At 43.1% G+C, this 22019-nt stretch overlaps 1 protein-coding gene across 1 annotated transcript in view; it reads right to left on the reverse strand.

Annotated features, from left to right (window-relative positions):
• Positions 1-22019, reverse strand: part of HMCN1 (hemicentin 1) — a 921797-nt gene that overhangs the window by 296774 nt on the left and 603004 nt on the right. Inside the window, exons 83-86 of the mRNA XM_075322013.1 lie at positions 8010-8223; positions 6392-6526; positions 5177-5367; positions 1958-2039 (exon numbers count right to left, since the gene is read on the reverse strand). Of these exons, the coding sequence (XP_075178128.1) occupies positions 1958-2039; positions 5177-5367; positions 6392-6526; positions 8010-8223 (622 nt within the window). The remainder of the gene's footprint in view (positions 1-1957; positions 2040-5176; positions 5368-6391; positions 6527-8009; positions 8224-22019) is intronic.

A 22019-nucleotide genomic window follows, 5' to 3' on the forward strand; every position in this document is an offset into this window, starting at 1 on the left:
ACTTGTAAACAGCACTCATACTTGGTCAACATGGAAAAGACAAAGGAGCATTCCAAGGCCATCAGAGACAAGATCGTGGAGGGTCACAAGGCTGGCAAGGGGTACAAAACCCTTTCCAAGGAGTTGGGCCTACCTGTCTCCACTGTTGGGAGCATCATCCGGAAGTGGAAGGCTTATGGAACTACTGTTAGCCTTCCACAGCCTGGACAACCACCACAATGGTCTCCGTTCCAGACGAGCCCGTAAGGTACTTTTACTTTCAAAGCGTCATGCCAAGGCTCGTCTACAGTTTGCTCATGATCACTTGGAGGACTCTGAGACAGACTGGTTCAAGGTTCTCTGGTCTGATGAGACCAAGATCGAGATCTTTGGTGCCAACCACACACGTGACGTTTGGAGACTAGATGGCACTGCATACAACCCCAAGAATACCATCCCTACAGTCAAGCATGGTGGTGGCAGCATCATGCTGTGGGGCTGTTTCTCAGCCAAGGGGCCTGGCCATCTGGTCCGCATCCATGGGAAGATGGATAGCACGGCCTACCTGGAGATTTTGGCCAAGAACCTCAACTCCTCCATCAAGGATCTTAAGATGGGTCGTCATTTCATCTTCCAACAAGACAACGACCCAAAGCACACAGCCAAGAAAACCAAGAGGGAAAAAAATCAAGGTGTTGCAGTGGCCTAGTCAGTCTCCTGACCTTAACCCAATTGAAAACTTGTGGAAGGAGCTCAAGATTAAAGTCCACATGAGACACCCAAAGAACCTAGATAACTTGGAGAAGATCTGCATGGAGGAGTGGGCCAAGATAACTCCAGAGACCTGTGCCGGCCTGATCAGGTCTTATAAAAGACGATTATTAGCTGTAATTGCAAACAAGGGTTATTCCACAAAATATTAAACCTAGGGGTTGAATAATAATTGACCCACACTTTTATGTTGAAAATGTATTAAAATTTAACTGAGCAACATAACTTGTTGGTTTGTAAGATTTATGCATCTGTTCATAAATCCTGCTCTTGTTTGAAGTTTGCAGGCTCTAACTTATTTGCATCTTATCAAACCTGCTAAATCTGCAGGGGGTTGAATACTACTTGTAGGCACTGTATGTATCAGTAGTTCCCCCTACTATAGATTGGGGTGAAGATTTGCCTTGGACAAAGGAATGTCCAGTCAAAAAGAGATGTACAATTGTCCATCTGCTGAAAACAGGTTCAGACAGGATGGGGTGTTAACATTAGTTCAGTTGGTGTGAAAGATACCCCACACCTGGGACCAGAAATATTCCTGTTTCTGCAGGGCTTAAAAGTCCAGCACTGGGTAAAGTAATCATTCTTTCCTTCTCCTGCCCTGTTATCCCATCCTATACCTCTCCTATATAATTCTTCTGTTAACTCCTTGATCTTCATCTAGGGAGAGCTAATGAGGTTGGTTACTATTGTTTGTGAGCTTTAGGTAATGTTGGTGGGAAATATTATTAGGTAATTGTGGGTTTCATTGAGTGCTATTGTGTGCTATTACGGTACTTTGTATTAGTGTTGAAGCTAGTTGAATATAAACTGTAGACTTATGTTGTATATAAAAAAATTCTTTATTAGTACATTGTTTTGACCCAGTTTGTCACCATTCTTACTTTCTTATTCTTATAGCAGAAGGATCAGGAAATGTTGAGGCATCATTAATAGTTGAATATAAATTATTTTTTCTCAAAGTTGACATGAATAATTAATAACGGAATCCCCCTTTAATATTGGCAAGACAGCTATAGCATTGGCAGCAAATCCCTTTTACACACCCCATAAACCCCTTTCATCCAAAACACAGAGAATATGTTTCTGATATTTTGGCCCTTGGAGATGAAAAAGCAAAAAAATGTAAAATGTAATAGGAATGAGTTAAGAAATGTAATGTTTTTCTGATGATGTCTTTCATACAAAATATCCAAAAAGAACTTACTTTGCAAAGACAACGTGATGGTATGCTCCAATACCCCAGCATCATTTGTAGCTATGCAGCTATATTCACCAACATCTTCATTCTGTGCAGAAAAGTGATTTATTTGTAGAAAAGCTTCAAAAAGAGCAATAGCTGCACTGAAAAGCATAACTTCATCTAACAATAACATAAATACAACATCTAACACAGAGGAGTGATGCTGAGGATAATACCATGGAAACTGCATATTTCTCATGAAGCTCCAGAAAAACGTTTAAACACAATAACCATTAAGACAATTTATTTTCATCAATTTATTGCTAATATCCAGATTTTATTGTTCATGTGGTTATGGGCTGAGTAGCCTTTCATTGGCTGACCGGTTTGAAAAAAATCATTGCCTCAGGCATCCATATAATGTATAGCAGTGAATGCGTTCTGTTAGGAAATCTATGGCTTTCTGAAATTTCAGATACTTTTTGAGAATACAGTATAACACAAACTTTGAAAATTGTTTTCTAATTATCCATTTAAGACTGCATTCAAATTTATTCTCAATTTCATGGCTCATGAGTGACTTAGCATGTGTTATGAATATAGATGAGCCGGTGGGTCCCTGTTCTCTTTTTTCTAAAATCCGGTTCCGGTCCCATATAAGTCTATGGGGACCAGTATCTAGAGATTAAAAATGTTGGTAGACGGAATAGCAGGGTAGGAGCATGTGTGCTATACTTATGGAGAATCTGTCATAACGGCACAGTACTTCCTGGTCACGCATTCACTTCGGAGCTGATAAGAAGTTAATAACAATCCACAGCTGTCACTAAGCTCTAGATTAGTAATGGCAGGTATCTATGAGACACCCCATCCCTAATCTGTAAGTGAAAAGAAATAAACACAAACACTGAAAAATTCATTATTTGGAATAAAAGACAAAAAACACCCTCTTTCAACACTTTATTAATTCCCAAAACACCACTGCAGGTCCGACATAATCCACACGAGGTCCCACAAGGATTCAGCTCTGCTATATCTGAACCTCACAGTGCGCGATCATGGAACATGACCGCCTGTTGTGAGTTCCAGAGAATGAATGAGCTGCAGCGATCAGTGGTGACGTCACTCAGGTTAGTTGTGGTGACAGCTGGAGTCCTCCATTTGTGACCACAGGTAAACTGACCTCAGAGGACCTCTGATGATCTCATTAAACTCAGTGAACTCACTTGCATCTCCTGGCAGAAAACAACATTTTTTTTTGCCAAGAGATGCCCATGTGGTGCTGGACATTTTTACACCATATTCCTACACCCAATCTACACCTCCTAGCAAAAAAAAAAAAAAATATATAAAATTGCATCCCTACCGCATCATATCTCATGCAGTTTTGATGTATTTTTTGCCAGGAGGTGTAGATTGGGTGCATGAATATAGTGTCAAAATTTCATCACCAAAATTGCATCTCTTGGCCCAAGAATGCAAAAAAAAAAGTTGTATCTGCAAGGAGGTGCAAATGTGATGATGAAATCTGGTGCAGACATTTCAGCACCAAATTTACACCTACTAACAGAAAACTGCGCATCAAACCATGGTAAAAAACTGTGGCAAGAAAACGCGGCAAAAACTTCGTAAAAAAAGCATCTAAAACTGCGGGTTTTGCCAGGAGGTGTAGATTGGGTGCAGGAATATGATATAAAGTTTACAGCACCAAATCTACATCTCTTGGCTAAAAAATTCGACAGTTTTCTACCAGGAGATACAGGGGTCTCACCTGAGGTGAGGTCCCTGACTTTACTGAGTTTGCCTGAGGTCACATTACCTGCTGTCACAGGTGGGGGACCATGAGAATGTCCAGCTGTGACTGCAAATAACCGGAGTGATGTCACCACTGATTGCGGGGCTTAGTCATTCTCTGTCTGCAGTTCACAGCGAGCAGTCATGCTCTATAGCCACTCGCTGTGATTCAGATGTAGCAGAGCTGAATCACCGTGGGAGCTTGTGTGATTTATGTCGGACTTGCATGGGTGTTTTTGGGGTTGATAAAGTGGTGAAAGAGGGTGCTTTTTTGTATTTTATTCTAAATAAAGGATTTTTTCAGTGTTTGTGTTTATTTACTTTCACTTATGGATTAGTGATGGGGGTGGCCCATAGATGGCTGCAATTACTAATCCAGGACTTATTGGCTGCTGTGGGCTTCAATTAACCCCTCATTAGCCTGATTGCCACCGTATCAGGGCAATCAGGAAGAGCCAGGTAAAGTGTCGTGCTTGTCGCATCTTATGGATGCGACAATCCTGGGCGGATACAGGTGGCTATTTTTGGGCTGGGGGATGGCCAATAACCATGACCCTCTCCAGTCTGAGAATACCAGCACCCAGCTGTCTGGCTTTATCTTACACATAATACTGTTCCATTTAGTATTCTCGGTATACAAAAGTTAAGACACCTGTGATGCTTTTTAACATTTCTAACATATTGGGACATATGAATAGTTCTCCTTCAGTCAAATAGAATATAAATATAAAGGTGATGTAATGAACAAAAAAGAGTAACAAATTGACTTTGTAATAATTGATATCTATTAAACTACATATTCACAGATAAGCCACTACCTTTTTTGTGGAAATGGTGATTATATGTCTACCTGATGTTTTACATTGGCAGAAAAAAAGTGACTCGTCTGTATGCCTACCAGTCCTTAACATCAGCGAGGTTTCTGCTGTGTAATGTTGGGAGGATTTCTTGTCTACATAGTCTGGTTGAAAACATCACACAATATTTTATTGGGATTTAGATCCAGACTTTTCCTTGGCCATTTAAAAATCCTTCAATTTATTTCAGTTCTTCTTTGGTGAATTTATTTCTGTGCTTAGCATATTTATATGGCTATACTGCCTGAAAGGAGATCAAATATTAATATGTCTCTAAGCCCTTAAGGACTGGTCAATTTTTTTTATGATTTTGTTTTTTCCTCCCCTTATTCCAATAGCTATAACTTTTTTTTCTGTCAGTATAGCCGTGTAAGGGCTTATTTTAGCAGCAGGACAAGGTATACTTTTAAAAGACCCCATCCATTATATCATGGATAATGATATCATGTGGTGTACTGGAAAGAAGGACAACAATTCCAAATATGGAAAAATAGCAAAAAAAACACAATTCTGCAATTTTTTTTTTGGTTTTTTGGGTTTTTTTTCACAATATGATTCTGCAGGTCAGTTTGTTCTGGATAGGCTGACTTACCTTAGTGTTATAAATTGCTAAAGAGCCATTGCTGAACTGCTTAAAGCGTTGATTATACAGAATATCATTTCCTTTCTTGTTCCACTGAATTTTTGGAATTGGATTTCCTTTTACGACACAATGTAAAATGATACTGCCACCCAAAGACACAGTCTGATCGCTGTGATGGATCCCAACAAGAGCAGGAGGTTCTAAATATATTTAAAAAATGTAATGAGTACTGACACACACAAAAATAATATACAGTATACAATAATTAAGTCATGATTATATTGAAGTAAACTGCCCAATTGACCGGAATCAATTAATTTTGGGGACTTTGACTTATCTCTATTTCCAACTTATTACATTAAACCAAACATGCCAACAGCAAATAAGATTCTTCTAGGCATACCAATAAATATGCCTCAGTTATATGCTTTGTGCTTACTCCCTGAGAGTCCAGACAAAGTTTTAAGCTTCAATTGACTTAATGATTCATTGCCTATTTCTATATAAGTGACATTTTTATTATTTCCTGGTTCTCAATGTTAGTGTTAGTTATCCAATTTCCTTAAAGGGAACCTGCCACCATGAAAATGTCTTCCAATCTACAAGTCCCATTTTATAGAGCAGGAAGCTGAGAAGATTTATATATAATTTTGTAACAATGCTGTATAATCTGTGTTGTAATCATTTAATCATCTTCTTTTTCTGGGAGTGGTCCTATCAATGACTGACAGCTTTCTTGGTTCAAGAGACACAGAGAGATGGCTGTCAGTCATTGATGTCACTGAAAAGCCCAGAAAGAGCAGAGGTTTAAGTTAATATAACACCGGGCATACAGAATTGTTTCTTACAAAGGTATATATCAATATACTCTTCACCCCCTGCTCTATAACACGAACCCTGCAGATTGGACTGCATTTTTATGGTCAAAAGTCTACTTTAAATTTGCAAAAATTTGAGTTATTAAAGTATAATAAAATTATTCTCACATCTATTCAGATTTTTTTTATAATATTATCATCATATTTTCAAATTTAACACATATCAAAACATGAATTATTGTACTTAAAATGTTAACTTAGAAGGGTTGTTATTCTTTCATTCTGTTGTTAAAACTTAGATTGGCTTCTGTTAAAAACCTTAATATTTACTATTACTGTCAGTAATTAAAATTCCATTCTCGTGGCCTGTATGAACATAGTATTTAATTCTCACAATATGCATTACCTCTCACAAACACCTGCACTATAGTATTGATAGATGACACTGTGTTTTCTGCTGTGCAGGTATATGCACCTTCATCCTCTTTTAGAATCCTTTCAATCACCAAATCAGTCAGAAGTTTACTTTGTCCTGGTTGTGCTGCAGGAAAAAGACAGCATATCATAAAATTCACCTTTTTACAGTATTTAAGTGGTGCATGATGCAGTATATTCACACAGATAGTTGTGCTGACTTAGGAATATGATGTACACAGCTGAAAGGATTTAGTTTGCAAAATTATTTCCCATTTAACACATACCCCATTTATCTAAAATGAAGTTGGTATATAACAGAGCTCTGCAAAGGAACATCGCCATCTACTGGCCAAAGAGTACAAGGAAGTGAGAACTGTGTGAACGGGAACTAGAGGGTCAAGTGAATGTTCCACAGAGGAAGAGCAAGTCAGGCGATAGCTGTGTCACAGCTAAGGATTAGAAAACACCCCAGGGGCAGAGAAGGGGTGGGGTCGATGCCTGAGTCTATGTCAGGGCAGAGACGCGCAGACAGCTGGAAATACCTGGTAATCGCAAATAGAGTTGGTCACAAAAAAATTGACCATCATAATTAATGGATATAAATAGCTAAAAAATATGTATGAATATTTCTATTTTTATTAATTTTATTAAATACACTATTTTCTATTTATTTTACCAATAGTAAAATCGTAAATATCATAGTAGTAGGTGCTAAAAACCTACCAAAATATATATCTTAAAGGTACATATCAATAGCAATCAAATGAGGCATGACAGAAACGTAAACAGAGTCCCTTTAAGGTGCAACAAAAAATGGTTGTTTTCCTTTAAGGTGGAGGCCTATTTGTATTTATTACCAACTCTATTTACAATTACCATTGATTCTTGGTCTTCTTTTTTCTGTACTTGTAGTTTTTAATATGTATGTAAGTTTCGACCTTTTAATTATGTTATAATAAAGTATTATGTTTTATACTATGTAGGCTTCTATTTCTTTCTATTAGTGTTTATCCTAAAATTTAGGTGTTTAATGCAAAGATTGAGTCAACTTCTCCCCATTTTATATGGTTTCCATTGGGATTTACATATTGCCCACTCAGGCTACTTGCCACAGGTGAGTGTGATCGAGCATCACATGCTTAAAACAAAGTTGTTTTCCCCACAATTTTGGAAAGAGCCTAACAATTGTGTCTGGCCTGTTTTTGAAGCTTTGAGAGAAATTATGTTCAATTTGCCTTTTTTTTCTCAGTTTTTTTATGTTGGTCCAATGCACACAAAGGAATAATCCTGTATGACAAAATAAACATGTATCTAACATAACATGCATAATTGCAATAATTTTCTTGCAGAAATACTCCATTTTCTGGAACAATTTCAGGGGTGCCAACACTTTCGGCCATGACTATATGTAATTATTTTATAGTATTTTTGATCAATAAGTAATTTTCATTCTGCTTAAAATTTTAATTGATTTGCAAAAAGGTACTTTACTGAAACTGATTACGTAAAATCCAAGGGTAATAATGAAATCTTATAATTTGATCGATATCTCATTTTACTGTACTATGCTGCAGGTACAAAAACAGCACCCAAAGACTGTGACTCACCTGCTATTATTCTATCCTTGTAAGCCCATGTTATCTTAGGGGAAGGATTTCCTGTTGCTTTACATGATAACCTTAAGTTTTCTCCTTCATTTAGTGACACATTTGTGGGCAGTTCAGTAAAGGATGGAGCATAGTGGACGGCTAGGCTTACTGTGTGTGAATCTCTTCCAGCAATGTTGATAGCAGTACATGTATAATTACCAGCATCTGTGGTCTACATGAAATAATAGATAAATTCAGAAATACTTGTGCTTTATACATCATACAGTCTAATAAACAAAGTATAAATTGTTATAAAAATTCAAGAATGCAGACAGAATAATTAGATAAAAGTATCAAAATATTTAAATTAGGAACATAAAGGAATATCCATGTAGCATCATAGATTTACATATTGTATTTCATGATAACTGAACAACTTGTGGGGATATTTCAGCATTCTATAAATTATATATGACGTTCTGAAGTCATCTTGATTAGATATGGGCAAACCTGTAGATGTTCAAGTTCGGCGAGTCTGGCCGGACGTTTTAAAAAGTCCGGTTCGGGATTGGACTTGACCCCAGATACCAAACCCCATATAAGTCTATGGGACTCAAATTTAAATGTTATGAAAGGGTGTCAATAAGGGCCAGAGGGCTGAAAAAGGAAGCAAAATGTGTATTAAAGCAGGACAGTTATACTACAGAGTCTCTGTGCGGCTGTCACACTGCTTCCAGGTGTGCTCATTAACTTTCATGAATATTCACTGCTTCCCCCACCCACACTTTGTGACAGTGTCTGTGATTGCAGACAAACTGCCAGCAGGTCAGCATCAGTGATTAGATGCCCTCACACTAGGTGTCTGGTTCCCCAAAGTGTAAAAATAAATAAATAATTGGAAAAAATGGGTATATGAGATCCTCCATTGCTTATCGTGTAAGTAAAAAGAAATAAATACAAAGCATAGAAAAAAATATCCTTTATTTAAAAAAAAACAAAAACAAAAAACCTTTTCTTTCTCCAATTTTTTTTAACCGCCAAAACACCCTTGCAGGCTTGACATAATCCAGAGACACAATTTCCACAATGATCCTGGCTCTGCTACATCCTGAGGTCGCAGTGCATAGTCACATTAGAAAACATGATCATGCACTGAGGCTGACGGAGCCACAGCTGTGACCGGTGACGTCAGTGTGTACAGCTGATGAAACAACTGGGGTTCACTTCCCATGGTACCCCAGCTGTGACCTCAGGTGAACATACCTGAAGTGAACTCATTGAACTTAGTGACCTCACTTCAGGTGATGTAATTGAACTTAATGCCTGATTACCAGATTAGGTGATGTGTGCACATTGAGTATTTGGTTGCAGACATTTCTGCAGCAAATCTGCATCTCCTGTCAGATAAAGGCACCAAAAAAAACATAAAAAATGCATGTGGTTTAGGAGCGCTTTTCTGCCAGGAGATGCAGATATGGTGCAGAAATGTCTGCAACCCAATACTCATTGTGCACAAATTGTTTAATCCCATAATCCGGCATTGAGTTCAATTAATTCCCCTGAGGTGAGGTCATTAGGTTCAATGAGTTCACCTTGGGTAAGTTCATCTGATGCTGCAGTTGGGGTATCATGGGAATCCTATGTTGTGACCTCAGGTTAAGAAATTAAACTCAATGCCAAATTACTGGATTGAGTATTTGGTTGCAGACATTTCTGCACCAAATCTGCATCTCCTGGCAGAAAAATGCACCAAAACTGGAACAAAAATGCATGATAATACCAGCCCCCAACTGTCTAGTTAGTCTTGGCTGGGTATCAGAATAGGGGGGAACCCATGCTGTTTTTTAAATTATTTATTTAAATAATTAAAAAAAAATCACTTGGGGTCCCTCGTATTTTAATACACAGCCAAGAAAACGCACAAAGCTGGGGGCTGCAGCCTCCAGCTGTGTGCTTTATCTGCACTGGGTATCAATATATGGGGGATGCTATGCCATTTTTGTTTTAATTATTTATTTTAACACTCCACTTCAGGGACCTAGAAAGCTATTGTGAGGGCAACTAATTACAGATGCCGGCACATTGGCAGTCTGACTGCAGCCAATCACAGATACTGTCACAGAGAGTGGGCGGGGGAATCAAATAATATTTATAAGCTTTAATGAGTGGACCCAGAAGCAGTGTGTTAGCCATGAGGAAACTCAGTAAATACAATTGTCCAGCTTTAATCCACTTTCTTTTTTTTTTTTATTTGGGAGGCCGAACTTGAGCAGTAACATGGATTTCCCTGAGAACATTAAGGGTATGTGCGCACGTTGCTTTTTACCTGCTTTTTACCTGCTTTTTTGCTGCTTTTTCTTCTGTGCTGTTTAATGCCAAAATGGATGTGTTCTTCTATTCAAGCAAAGTCTATGGGAATTTGGGTTTCTTGTTCACACTATGTTGTTCAAAATGCTGCCTTTTTGTGGCAGAACTTTGGTCAAAAACTCAGCTTTGCAGTGCAAAACCCAAATGGCAAAAACAATTGACATGTTGCTTCTTTGAAAAGCTGAGTTTTTGACCAAAGTTCTGCCACAAAAAGGCAGCATTTTGAACAACAGTGTGAACAAGAAACCCAAATTCCCATAGACTTTGCTTGAATAGAAGAACACATCCATTTTGGCATTAAACAGCGCAGAAGAAAAAGCAGCAAAAAAGCAGGTAAAAAGCAGGTAAAAAGCAACGTGCGCACATACCCTAAGTGTCCAGTACGGACCCCGAACAATAAAGCTTGGGTTCGCCCATCACTAATCTTAATATATTTATTTAGCAGTGCATATCCTATTTGTTTGATTTCTCTTAAATTTGCAAACCCTACTAGTGTAAATGTGAGAGGCAGATAACATGTTATTGCTTCTATGCAGAATGAGAACAATAACCGATCTTAGGTAAGGTTGGGGACCTTGGCCTGTGTCATTACTCAGCTCCATCTCCACACCTCCCCTGGCAACATCATATATTGAGATTGTGAAACCTGGCAGCACCTGTCTTCTGACATTTCACTGCACAGAGGCCATAGATATGCCTCCTAAGGCGCCAATAAATGAGATGATATATATTTCAGTCTATTTTTCAAATGACCAGAGTTAAAGAAGTTGTCCAGTTACCAAAACTGATTTTTTTTCTCTGATAAATCTTGCTAATATGTGCCTCTCCACACATCTATTATGTTTTTTCAGCAATATTACCTTTTATTGTGCTCTAGCAGCACATCCTCATTGCTGGCTCCAGCTCTGATGGGGTTAATCTCTCTTCTGACTTCCTGGGTTCAGTTCCTACAACTCCCATAATTCTTTGTGGCTCTAGGGCTGTATCTAACTTATCTAACACACCCACTGTGTCTAACACACCCACTCTCCTCTCCACCCAAAGTCTCCTCCCTGCTTTTTCCCAGTGTAGATGCACTGAGAGCAATCACAACAGAGACAGCAGCAGCTCCCAGCTCTGCACAACCAGGGGAAGAAAGCGTCTGTCTTCTGCTTGTTCTCATATAGTTCATAGTGTGTGTGTGTGTGTGTGTGTGTGTGTGTGTGTGTATACAGAAATTATGATTATTAGCCACCGCAACATGTGAAAAAAATAATTGGGGAAAAAAAAGGCAGGGGTCATGAGATTGCTTTTTTCCCCTCTTGCCTAGTCTGTGTGTCGTCCGTATCATCCGTGTGGCATGAATTTTGCAGGCTACTTTCACATCAGCGTTTTTTTGCCTGTAGGCAAACAACCGCAAACCGCATATGACTGGATCCTGTGGATTAAATGTGCAACGCATGCAACCGTTATTTTACCGGATCCTTCTGCAGCGGGACACAGAATTTATCGTCCGGCACTGGAGTCAGCTGACTCCTGATCTCACAGCCCGCACACGCTGCAATAGCTGCAGGTGGGCTCATTCACATGACCGTTCCGGACCGTTAGAGGGAAAAGAGAGACCGTTCCGTTTGTCCTGGTCAGTTCCTGGTTTTTTTGCGGACCCACGGACAGGACCATCTTTTCAATGTCTTTTGTGTAGGATCAGATGGCACACTGTAGCACTTCCATGTGCATCAGTTCCTACAAAAAAACCATCGGATGCCGTATGTCCGCTCCGTTATTATGGAACATGTCCTAATCTGTTCCGTAATAACGAACCGTGACTCAATACAAGTCAATGGGTCTGCAAAATTCCCGGAAGCAACATGGAAGCACTTCCGAGTGACCTCCGTTGGGTGCCCATGCAGTCTGTGTCCCGCTCCAGCCCCAGCCCCGCGGCTGCCCGCACAGCAGTGTCAGCAGCTGCCCGCACTGCAGTGTCAGCACTACCGTCAGGAGGTTAGTAAGTTCATCACCTGCGGTGATGAAGTCCTGCACTCCTGACGCCAGCGGTTGTCACTGCCTTCTATGCCCGCCGCTTGTCACATCACCTCTCGCTGTCGACCCGAGACTGTGACTAGTGGTGACGTCACGGGCCGCTCGCGATACTTGGTTTGTGAAGGCGGTGGTCATTGAACTTAGTGACAGCGCTGCTGTCAGGAGTTCAACGATCATCGCAGGTAATGTACCTCGCTGACCTCCTGCCAGCAGTACTCGTCATGCCCTGCAGTGACCTGGGCTGACCTATTGATGTTAGTTCAGGTCACTGCATGGCTTTCCCAGCCAATAGGGAACATTCTGTTCTTCATTGACTGGGACATTGACTATGGTATGTATCATCGTGGGACCCCCTTGGATTACACCAGACCTGAATTTGTTTTTCTTTCTAATAATTGGTGAAAGAGGGAATGTGTTGGGGAGTGTTTTTCAAATAAAAATGTGTTTGTTGTCTATTTTTTTTTATTACTGACTAGGTTGTGATGTCGGGTATCTGATACACGCCTGACATCACTAACCCCAGGGCTTGATGCCAGATGACATTACACATCTGGTATCAACCCCATATATTACGCTGTTTGCCACCGCACCAGGGCAACGGGATGAGCTGGGGCGAAGCATCAGGATTGGCGCATCTAATGGATGCGCCACTTCTGGGGCGGCTGCGGCTTTCTATTTTTAGGCTGGGGAGCGTCCAATAACTTTGGACCTCCCTAGTCTGAGAATACCAGACCACAGCTGTCCGCTTTACCTTGGCTGGTGATCCAATTTGGGGGGGACCCCATGTTTTTTGCTTTAAATTATTTATTTAATTTAAAATAACAGCGTGGGGTGCCCTCTGTTTTGGATTACCAGCCAAGGTGAAGCTGCCAGCTGTGGTTTGCAGGCTGCAGCCGTTTGCTTTACCCTAGCTGGCTACAAAAGATAGGGGGACCGCATGTCATTTTTTTTTATTATTTATTTATTTTTCTTGCTGCTTCCGTTTTTTGCGGTCCGCAAAAAAAAAAGGAAGGCACACAGATGTCACACGGATGCCACACGGATGCATCCGTGAAAAAAAAGGACCGTTTTTTGTGGCCCGCATCGGAACGGTCATGTGAATGTAGCCTTAACAGCAGTCACTGCCTGCTGCCGATCACATGTGACCGTGTGCAGGCTGTTTGTACAGGAGTTCAGCTGAGTTCAGATCAGCTGACTCAAGTGTCGGCCGATTAGGCTGGGGCCAGACGATCCCCTCGCATTACACGCAGCTCATGCTCAGTACAGCAGAGCTGAGTGTCATGCGTGTGTCCCTGCGACTGAGGTCCGACTGTGAGCAGACCTCCGCTGCGTGGGGCGGTCCGGCACTTAGGAGGGGCGGGCAAGCACTGAGGAGGGGTGGGAGGGATTTCTCTCCCTCTCTCCTCCGTAGTCGGCTATTGCGATTCTCGCTCTGCACTTGCGGTACACCGATGTACCGCAAGTGCAGTGCGATTTTTCTCTCACCCCTACACTTGAATGGGTAAAAGAGAAAGAGTCTTGCATTACAATTGCAGCATGCTGCCATTGTTTTCTCGGTCCAATTAGGGCTCAGAAAATAATTGCTTGTGTGCGCTGACACACAGGCTAATATTGGTCCAAGTGGAATGCGATGTTTTATCGCACTCCACTCGCACTGTTTTTCTCGCTGTGTGGCTTAGACCTTACCTGTTCTGTGTCCCCCTGCATCCATCACAGCGTGTGCGGGCTGGAGTTCAGCTGAGTTCAGATCAGCTGACTCCAGTGCTGGACTGAACTCAGGTGACCTCACAGCTCGTACATGCTGCGATGGATGCAGAGGGACACAGAACAAGTAATCGGCCAACACTGGAGTCATCTGATTACTTGTTCTGCTGGCGCTGTGGTCAGGAGTAGGGATGAATGAGCAGTAAAATGCTCTGGTGCTCGATGGGTGAAGCCCATGTTGATTCTTTTTATTCATTAAAAAAAAAAAACAATCACATAACCCTAACCCTAGCGTTAGGGGTAAAAAAAAAAAATGTGTGGGCTCCCACTGCATTTTCTATTGCTAAGGGTAACCCAAGCAGCTATTGGCTGCTAACCCCCGCTGCTTGGTGTTACCTTCACTGACAATGGAAAATGGACAATTAAAAAAAATGACGTGGGCTTCACCATATTTTTTGAACGCTAGCCAGGTACAGCTGGCAGCTACGTGCTGCCCCCAACCCCCAGCTGCCTATTTGTACCCAGCTGGAAACCAAAAATATAGGGAAGCCCTTTTTTTAACTTATTTCATGAATTTCATGAAATAATTTTTTAAAAAAATGACGTGGGCTTCGCTCATTTTTTTGTGTTCAGCCAGGTACAACTAGGCAGCTGGGGATTGGAATCCTCAGCGCAGGGTGGCCCAAGCTTTCTGGGCTCCCCGCTGCGAATTGCAGTCCACAGCCGCCCCAGAAAATGGCGCTTTCATAGAAGCGCCATCTTCTGGCGTTGTATCCAACTCTTCCAGTGGCCCTGGTGGCAGGTGGCATGCTGGGTAATAAGGGTTAATACCAGCTATTTTTCACCAGCTGGTATAAAGCCCGAGATTCCTAATGTCAGGCAAAGTTTAACCCAGCCATTAAGAATCTCCAATAAAGGGTTAAAAAAAAAAAGACATCATACAGAGAAAAATACTTTATTAGAAATAAATACACAGACACAGAAGGGACTCCATGTTTATTACTTCCTCTCACCCCTCCACGATCGAGAGATTTCAGTACTGACCATGCCAGGAGAGAGAGAGGGAAAAGAGAGAGAGTGAGGGAAAAGAGCGCGAGGGAAAAGAGAGAGCGCGAGGGAAAAGAGAGAGCGCGAGGGAAAAAAGAGAGAGCGAGGGAAAAGAGAGAGAGCGAGGGAAGAGAGAGAGAGCGAGGGAAAAGAGAGAGGGCGAGGGAAAAGAGAGAGGGCAAGGGAAAAGAGAGAGAGTGAGGGAAAAGAGGGGGGAAGGGGGGAACAGGGGAGGAGGAGAAGAGAGGGGGGGGAGAAGAGAGAGGGGGGGAGAAGAGAGAGGGAAAAGAGAGAGCAAGAGGGGAAAGAGAGCGTGAGGGAAAAGAGAGAGCGAAAGGGAAAAGAGAGAGCGAGAGGGAGGGAAAAGAGCGAGCGAGAGGGAGGGAAAAGAGAGAGATGGAAAAGAGAGAGCGAGAGGGAAAAGAGAGAGCGAGAGGGGAAAGAGAGAGCGAGAGGGGAAAGAGAGAGTGAGAGGGAAAAGAGAGAGCGAGAGTGAGGGAAAAGAGCGAGAGTGAAGGAAAAGAGAGAGAGAGAGGGAGGGAAAAGAGAGAGAGGGAAAAGAGAGAGAGAGTGAGGGAAAAGAGAGAGAGAGAGGGAAAAGAGAGAGAGGGAGGGAAAAGAGAGAGGGAGGGAAAAGAGAGAGAGGGAGGGAAAAGAGAGAGAGAGGGAAAAGAGGGGGGAGAGGGGGGAGAGGAGAGAAGGATAAGAGGGGGCAGAGAAGAGGGGGAAGAGGGGAGGGGGAGAAAAGAGGGGTGGGAGAAGAGAGTGGGGTGGGAGAAGAGAGTTGGAGGAGAGGAGAGAGGGGGGGAAAGAAGAGAGGGGGGGGAGAGGTGCTCTGTCACCAACTTGCTCCACTCTGTGACTTGTGGTGCAGGTGACAGAGTGGAGACAGTTGGTCCCATGCAGCAGGACAGGTGACAGAGCAGAGCGGTGACATGCTCTGCTCTGACACATGCGGTGCTGCATGGGACCAGCTTGTCAGTCTCTTGCTGCATCCTGTAGTGCTGGTGGGAGGAGCACATGATCACATCGCCCGACACCGCCCGTTCTCCTGACATCGCAGCAGAGCGGGCGGGTGGAGAGTGAGATCACACACTTACGTGACAGGGGGGATTTCAGCTGAAGAACCCCCCCTGTACTCCACACTGGCGCCCCGTGCCTCACCATCTGCCAGACGCTAAGCTGTCTTCACCACTCCACACTGTGCCATCCTCCGGATCCTCCCCTCGATGCTGGGCTGTGACGTGCGGTAGTCAATGCCCACAGCCCTGTCAATCAATCTGAGTGGCGCCAGCATTCTCTGACGTACCTGTCAAGTTTGAGAGCCCGGAATTGACGGGACGTAAGAGGATACTAGCGGCTGCAGCACCAGGGGGTCATGTGACAGGCACTGAGTGCGCAGGATAGCGCTGCTCAGTGCCAGAACTGGAAATAGAAGCCAATGAAGAAAACGCCTATAATGGTAAGTGGAACTCATAGAGAAAATAAAAAAAATAGGTGAACCACCCCTTTAAATTAATGGAAATATAGCTAAAACAAAAGTAACTATAGTTCAAAATTATAAATGAAAACCACTACAACAACCCACTATACAAGTGCATCTCAATAAATTAGAATATCATCAAAAAGTTAATTTATTTCAGTAATTCAATACAAAAAGGGAAGCATCTTTACTGTATTATATAGAGTCATTACACACAGACTGATCTATTTCAAGTGTTTATTTCTGTTAATATTGATGATTATGGCTTACAGCCAATGAAAATACAAAAGTCATTATCTCAGAAAATAAGACCAACTGAAATATTGATTTTAAACTCAAATATTTTGGCGCCTACTGAAAAGTCTGTACAGTAAATGTACTCAATACTTGATCGGGGCTTCTTTTGCATGAATTACTGCATCAATGAGGCGTGGCATGGAGGTGATCAGCCTATGGGATTGCTGAGGTGTTATGGAAGCCCAGGTTGCTTTGATAGCAGCCTTCAGCTCATCTGCATTGTTGGGTCTGGTGTCTCTCATCTTCCTCTTGACAATACCCCATAGATTCTCTATGGGGTTTAGGTCAGGTGAGTTTGCTGGCCAATCAAGCACAGTGCTACTGTGGTTATTAAACCAGGTATTGGTACTTTTGGCAGTGTCGACAGGTGCCAAGCCTTGCTGGAAAATGAAATTTCCATCTGCAAAAAGCTTGTTGGCAGAGGGAAGCATGAAATGCTCTACAATTTCCAGGTAGATGGCTGTGCTGACTTTGGTCATGATAAAACACATTGGACCTACACCAGCAGATGACATGGCTCCCAAAACCATCACTGATTTGTGAAAACTTCACACTAGACCTCAAGCAGCTTGGATTGTGGCCTCTCCACTCTTCCTCCAGACTCTGGAACCTTGACTTTCAAATGAAATGCAACATTTACCTGTAGACTGTGAGCCCTCGCGGGCAGGGTCCTCTCTCCTCCTATACCAGTCTGTCTTGTACTGTTAATGATTGTTGTACGTATACCCTCTTTCACTTGTAAAGCGCCATGGAATAAATGGCGCTATAATAATAAATAATAATAATAATAATAATAATTTACTTTCATCTGAAAACAACACCTTGGACCACTGAGGAACAGTCCAGTTATTTTTCTCCTTGGCCCAGGAAAAGACGCTTCTGGCATTGTCTATTGGTCATGAGCGGCTTGACAAAAGGAATGTGACACTTGTTGCCCATGTCCTGGATACGTCTGTGTGTGGTGGCTCTTGAAGCACTGACTCCAGCAGCAGTCCACTCCTTGTGAATCTCCCCCAAATTTTTGAATGGACTGTTCTTAACAATCCTATCAAGGCTGCGGTTATCCCGGTTACTTGTGCACCTTTTTCTATCACACTTCTTCCTTTCACTCAACTTTCTATTAATATGCTTGGATACAGCACTCTGTAAACAGCCAGCTTCTTTAGCAATGACCTTTTGTCAGTGACTGTCTTCTGGAAATCTGTCAAGTCACCAGTCTTACTCATGATTGTGTAACCTAGCGAACCAAACTAAGGGACCATTTTAAAAACTTAGGAAGCCTTTGCAGATGTTTTGTGGTAATTATTCTAATTTTCTGAGATAATAACTTTTGGGATTTCATTGGCTGAAAGCCATAATCAACAACATTAGCAGAGATAAACACTTGACATAAATCCCTCTGTTTGTAAGGAGTCTATAAAATATATGCATTTCATCTTTTTGTATTAATTTACTGAAATAAATTAACTTTTTGATGATGTTCTAATTTATTGAGATACACCTGTGCTTATACAGTTCTATAGCCTCCCCTTATAGTATATCTATAACTATGGTCTTTAGTAATATTATTACTAAAACTACAATCATTACTACACTTACTACTAAGATAACTACCACTACTACTATTACGACTAACAATACCACTTCTACTACACATGCTAAAAATCTACTATTACTATAAATGCCACTAATACCATATCTAGTACTATTATTGCTAATAATGCAACCACTACAACTATTAACACTGCCACCTCTTCTATATGTACTAATAAAACTACTACCACTTATTTAAATTATATTAACATTACCAGTTTTTAAATATCTTTATTTTCAATTGGGGGAAAATAGGTGATTCTAATTACTTAGGCTGCTTTCACACTACTTTTTTTAACATCTGTCATGAACTTTTTTTAACGCAAAAACGGATCCAGTGCAAATGCGTTTTCATTTCAATGCATTATCAATGGACTTGCGTCAACATGCATTCACCTGCGTTTGCGTGCGTTATAGTGAGGATCCAGCAACTTGCAGTTTTTTAACTTTTTTCAAAAACGCTACTTGTAGCGTTTTTGAGCTGCATCCAAATACAGCAAATTGCTGGATCCTGACTAAACAGTATGCAAACGCATGTGAACGCTGGCATGCTGATAGACAGGATCCTGCTTGCTCTACTGAGCATGCACAGAAACCAGCCTTGGGTGATCAGTCCCTCTCTCCCCCTCCCTCTCTCCCCCTCCCGCTCTCTCTTCTCTCCACTCTCCCCCGCCTGAGAGCGGAGAACGCTCATAACCAAGGTAAACATCGGGTAACCACGGTCGTAGTTACCCGATGTTTATCTTGGTTACATGTGCAGGGAGCAGCAGCCCTGCTCCTAGCAGCTGCAGACGCTCGTAACCAATGTAAATATCGGGTAACCGCGGTCTTAGTTACCCGATGTTAATCTTGGTTACGTGTGCAGGGAGCAGGCAGCCGGCTCCTAGCAGCTGCAGACACTCGTAACCAATGTAAATATCGGGTAACCGCGGTCTTAGTTACCCGATGTTTATCTTGGTTACGTGTGCAGGGAGCAGGCAGCCAGCTCCTAGCAGCTGCAGACGCTCGTAACCAATGTAAATATCGGGTATCTAAGCAAGTTACCCGATGTTTACCTTGGTTATGAGCCTCCTCAGCTGTCAGCTCCCAGTCTTTCACGTTCAGTTCCCCTCACTCCCGATCACATGACTCCAATGCCTGCTGTGAGGTAAATCCGGAGATATGACGATAAATCATGATATTCAAGTATGTCAGGAAGCCCTCTCCTGGTGTCACCCCCCCTTTCCTTCACACAACTGGTTTAGCAACAAATCCCATGGCCATCTCCTGTGATATGGAGATGAGGTGGTGTGGGAACAATGGACACAGGATGACTCCCTGCCGTCACCCTGTAACAAGAGTTGTATCTCATTAGCAAGGCTATGGAACTAGCAGACAGAACGACTCCAGTAAAAAATGGTTCATATCTCGCAAGCCATATTTCCGATAAATATGGCAACCATAAAAATGGTGTCTCCGCATGCGGACGATGCCGGCACACCCTTTTTATGGGAGCAGGACATTGGGAAATGCCCCAGGCGTGATATCAGCCAATGGGGAACTGGCAGACAGGTCATGAGTCCCCTCGTTCTGTAGCTAAATTCATAACTGTCACAATGAGAGCATTGGCGTCCGCCTACGACGCTCCCAGGCAAAGTTATGGCCCATATTCCATGTTGTGGATTTTGTCCATAACTCCAGCCAGGGGTGGAGCAGTGCTCCCTCTGAGGTCACTAAGGTAGGAGGGGACCTGGACTTGCCCAGGTTGATAACCCTACTTCGGCCATTTTCCAGTGTTCTTTTCGCTGGGGGCACGTGTAGGAAACATCTGTGGGAAGGATCCTAGAAACCTGGGTACAGCGCCCCCCTGTGGCCAGACGCAACAAGGTAACTGCTGGAACTGTGTATGCCTGTTTGTAACCCATGCTTTGATTGTAACTGTACTCTGACATATGTATATTCTGTAGATTCCCTATTGTATATATTGTAGTTTCTAGTGTGCTTTAGGCTGATTAAATTATATAATTAATCTTGGGCTGTTCTGTTATCTCGATCTTGAATCCCACGTCTGTGTGTTCGGCTAATAGTTACCGTAAATCGGTTGGTGGCAGCGAATTGTGCCAAGGATTATTGTGGGGAGGCCAGTGAGATTCGGGGAGATTTTATATATTCCGCCCGCGGAGGTCGGGGGAATATATACCTTACTCTCACCGGGGACCCTTCAATAATCGGCATAAGTAGTATAGCGGCCTCCTTGCTTATGGTCGGGCAATTCCATAATTGGCCTGACTATAAGAGGGGCGCTAGAGAGCGCGTCACGTGCTCTGTCTGTCGGTCGGGAGGTATAAAGGAGGGGTGACCCCCACTTGTTACCCCCCGATTGTGACGTACTGGTAGCCAGCGCGGGGGATTTCTGAGTGACCCCCCCGGTGGTTTGTGACATATTGGTGGCATAGCGGTGGGATCGAGATAATAGTGTGTGGGAGTGTGAGACCCATACTCCCAGACACTAAAGACTGCCTGCAGCAGCTGTGGCTGCTGGGGTCTTCAGACTAGCTCAACACTAGAGTGTCAGAGTGCAGATACTGTAAGGTGTGTGGAGGCATCAGGTGTCAGTTCTGTGTCAGTGACCAAAAGTCTGCAAGAATGGCTGATGGCACCAGGAGCAGAGCTATGCAACTGGCCAATGCTAAGGCAGGAGCCGAAGAGAGGGAGGACGGTGCTGTGGACAGCAATGAGGAGGTTGCCCACGAGTCCTCCAGGAGCTCGACGCCAGAAAACCGTTCTGCCGAGGACATTGCGCAACCTGGCACTGCTGGACAAGATGAGGAGGAGCTCACCCAAGGTTCCTCAACGAGCCAGATGCCAGCCCTCCGCTCTGAAAGGGACAGTGAATCGCCTAGCTCTGCAGCGTGCCGCAGATCACCACGTGCCATTCCACCGAGCCTGGGAGGCTCGGATAGCCTTCTTCAAATGGCTTTGGCCCTTCTCCAGGCTGGAGACCAGAAGGGCTACAAGGAACTCCTGGCAGAGCGCAGGGCAGAGCGGCAGGCAGCGCGTGACGCTGAGGCTGCGGAGCGGCACGCAGAGCGTGAGGCTGCGGAGCGAGAGCGGCAGGCAGCGCGTGAAGAGCGAGAGCGACAGGCAGACCGTGACTACCAGCTGCAGCTAGCTCAGCTCCGGCCCTCATCAGCCACATGTGACCTTCGAGACACCAAACTTCCAAAGGTCCGTGTTGAGGACTTCCCAGTGCTGGAGAAGGATGGAGACTTGGACTCTTTCTTGACTGCTTTTGAACGGACTTGCTTGCAGCACCATCTGGACAAGGACCAGTGGGCCAAATACCTGACCCCCCGTTTAAGGGGTAAGGCCCTGGATATCCTTGGGGACTTGCCTGCTGAGGCAGATCAGGGCTACGACACCATCAAGCGGGCCCTGATCCAACAGTACAACCTCACTCCAGAGTCCTACCGCAAGAAGTTCCGGAGCCTACAGAAGGGACCAAAGGACTCCTGGGCTGACCACCGGCGGGCACTTGC

Source organism: Anomaloglossus baeobatrachus, chromosome 8, assembly GCF_048569485.1.
Source record: "Anomaloglossus baeobatrachus isolate aAnoBae1 chromosome 8, aAnoBae1.hap1, whole genome shotgun sequence".
NCBI classification, from domain to species: Eukaryota; Metazoa; Chordata; class Amphibia; order Anura; family Aromobatidae; genus Anomaloglossus; species Anomaloglossus baeobatrachus.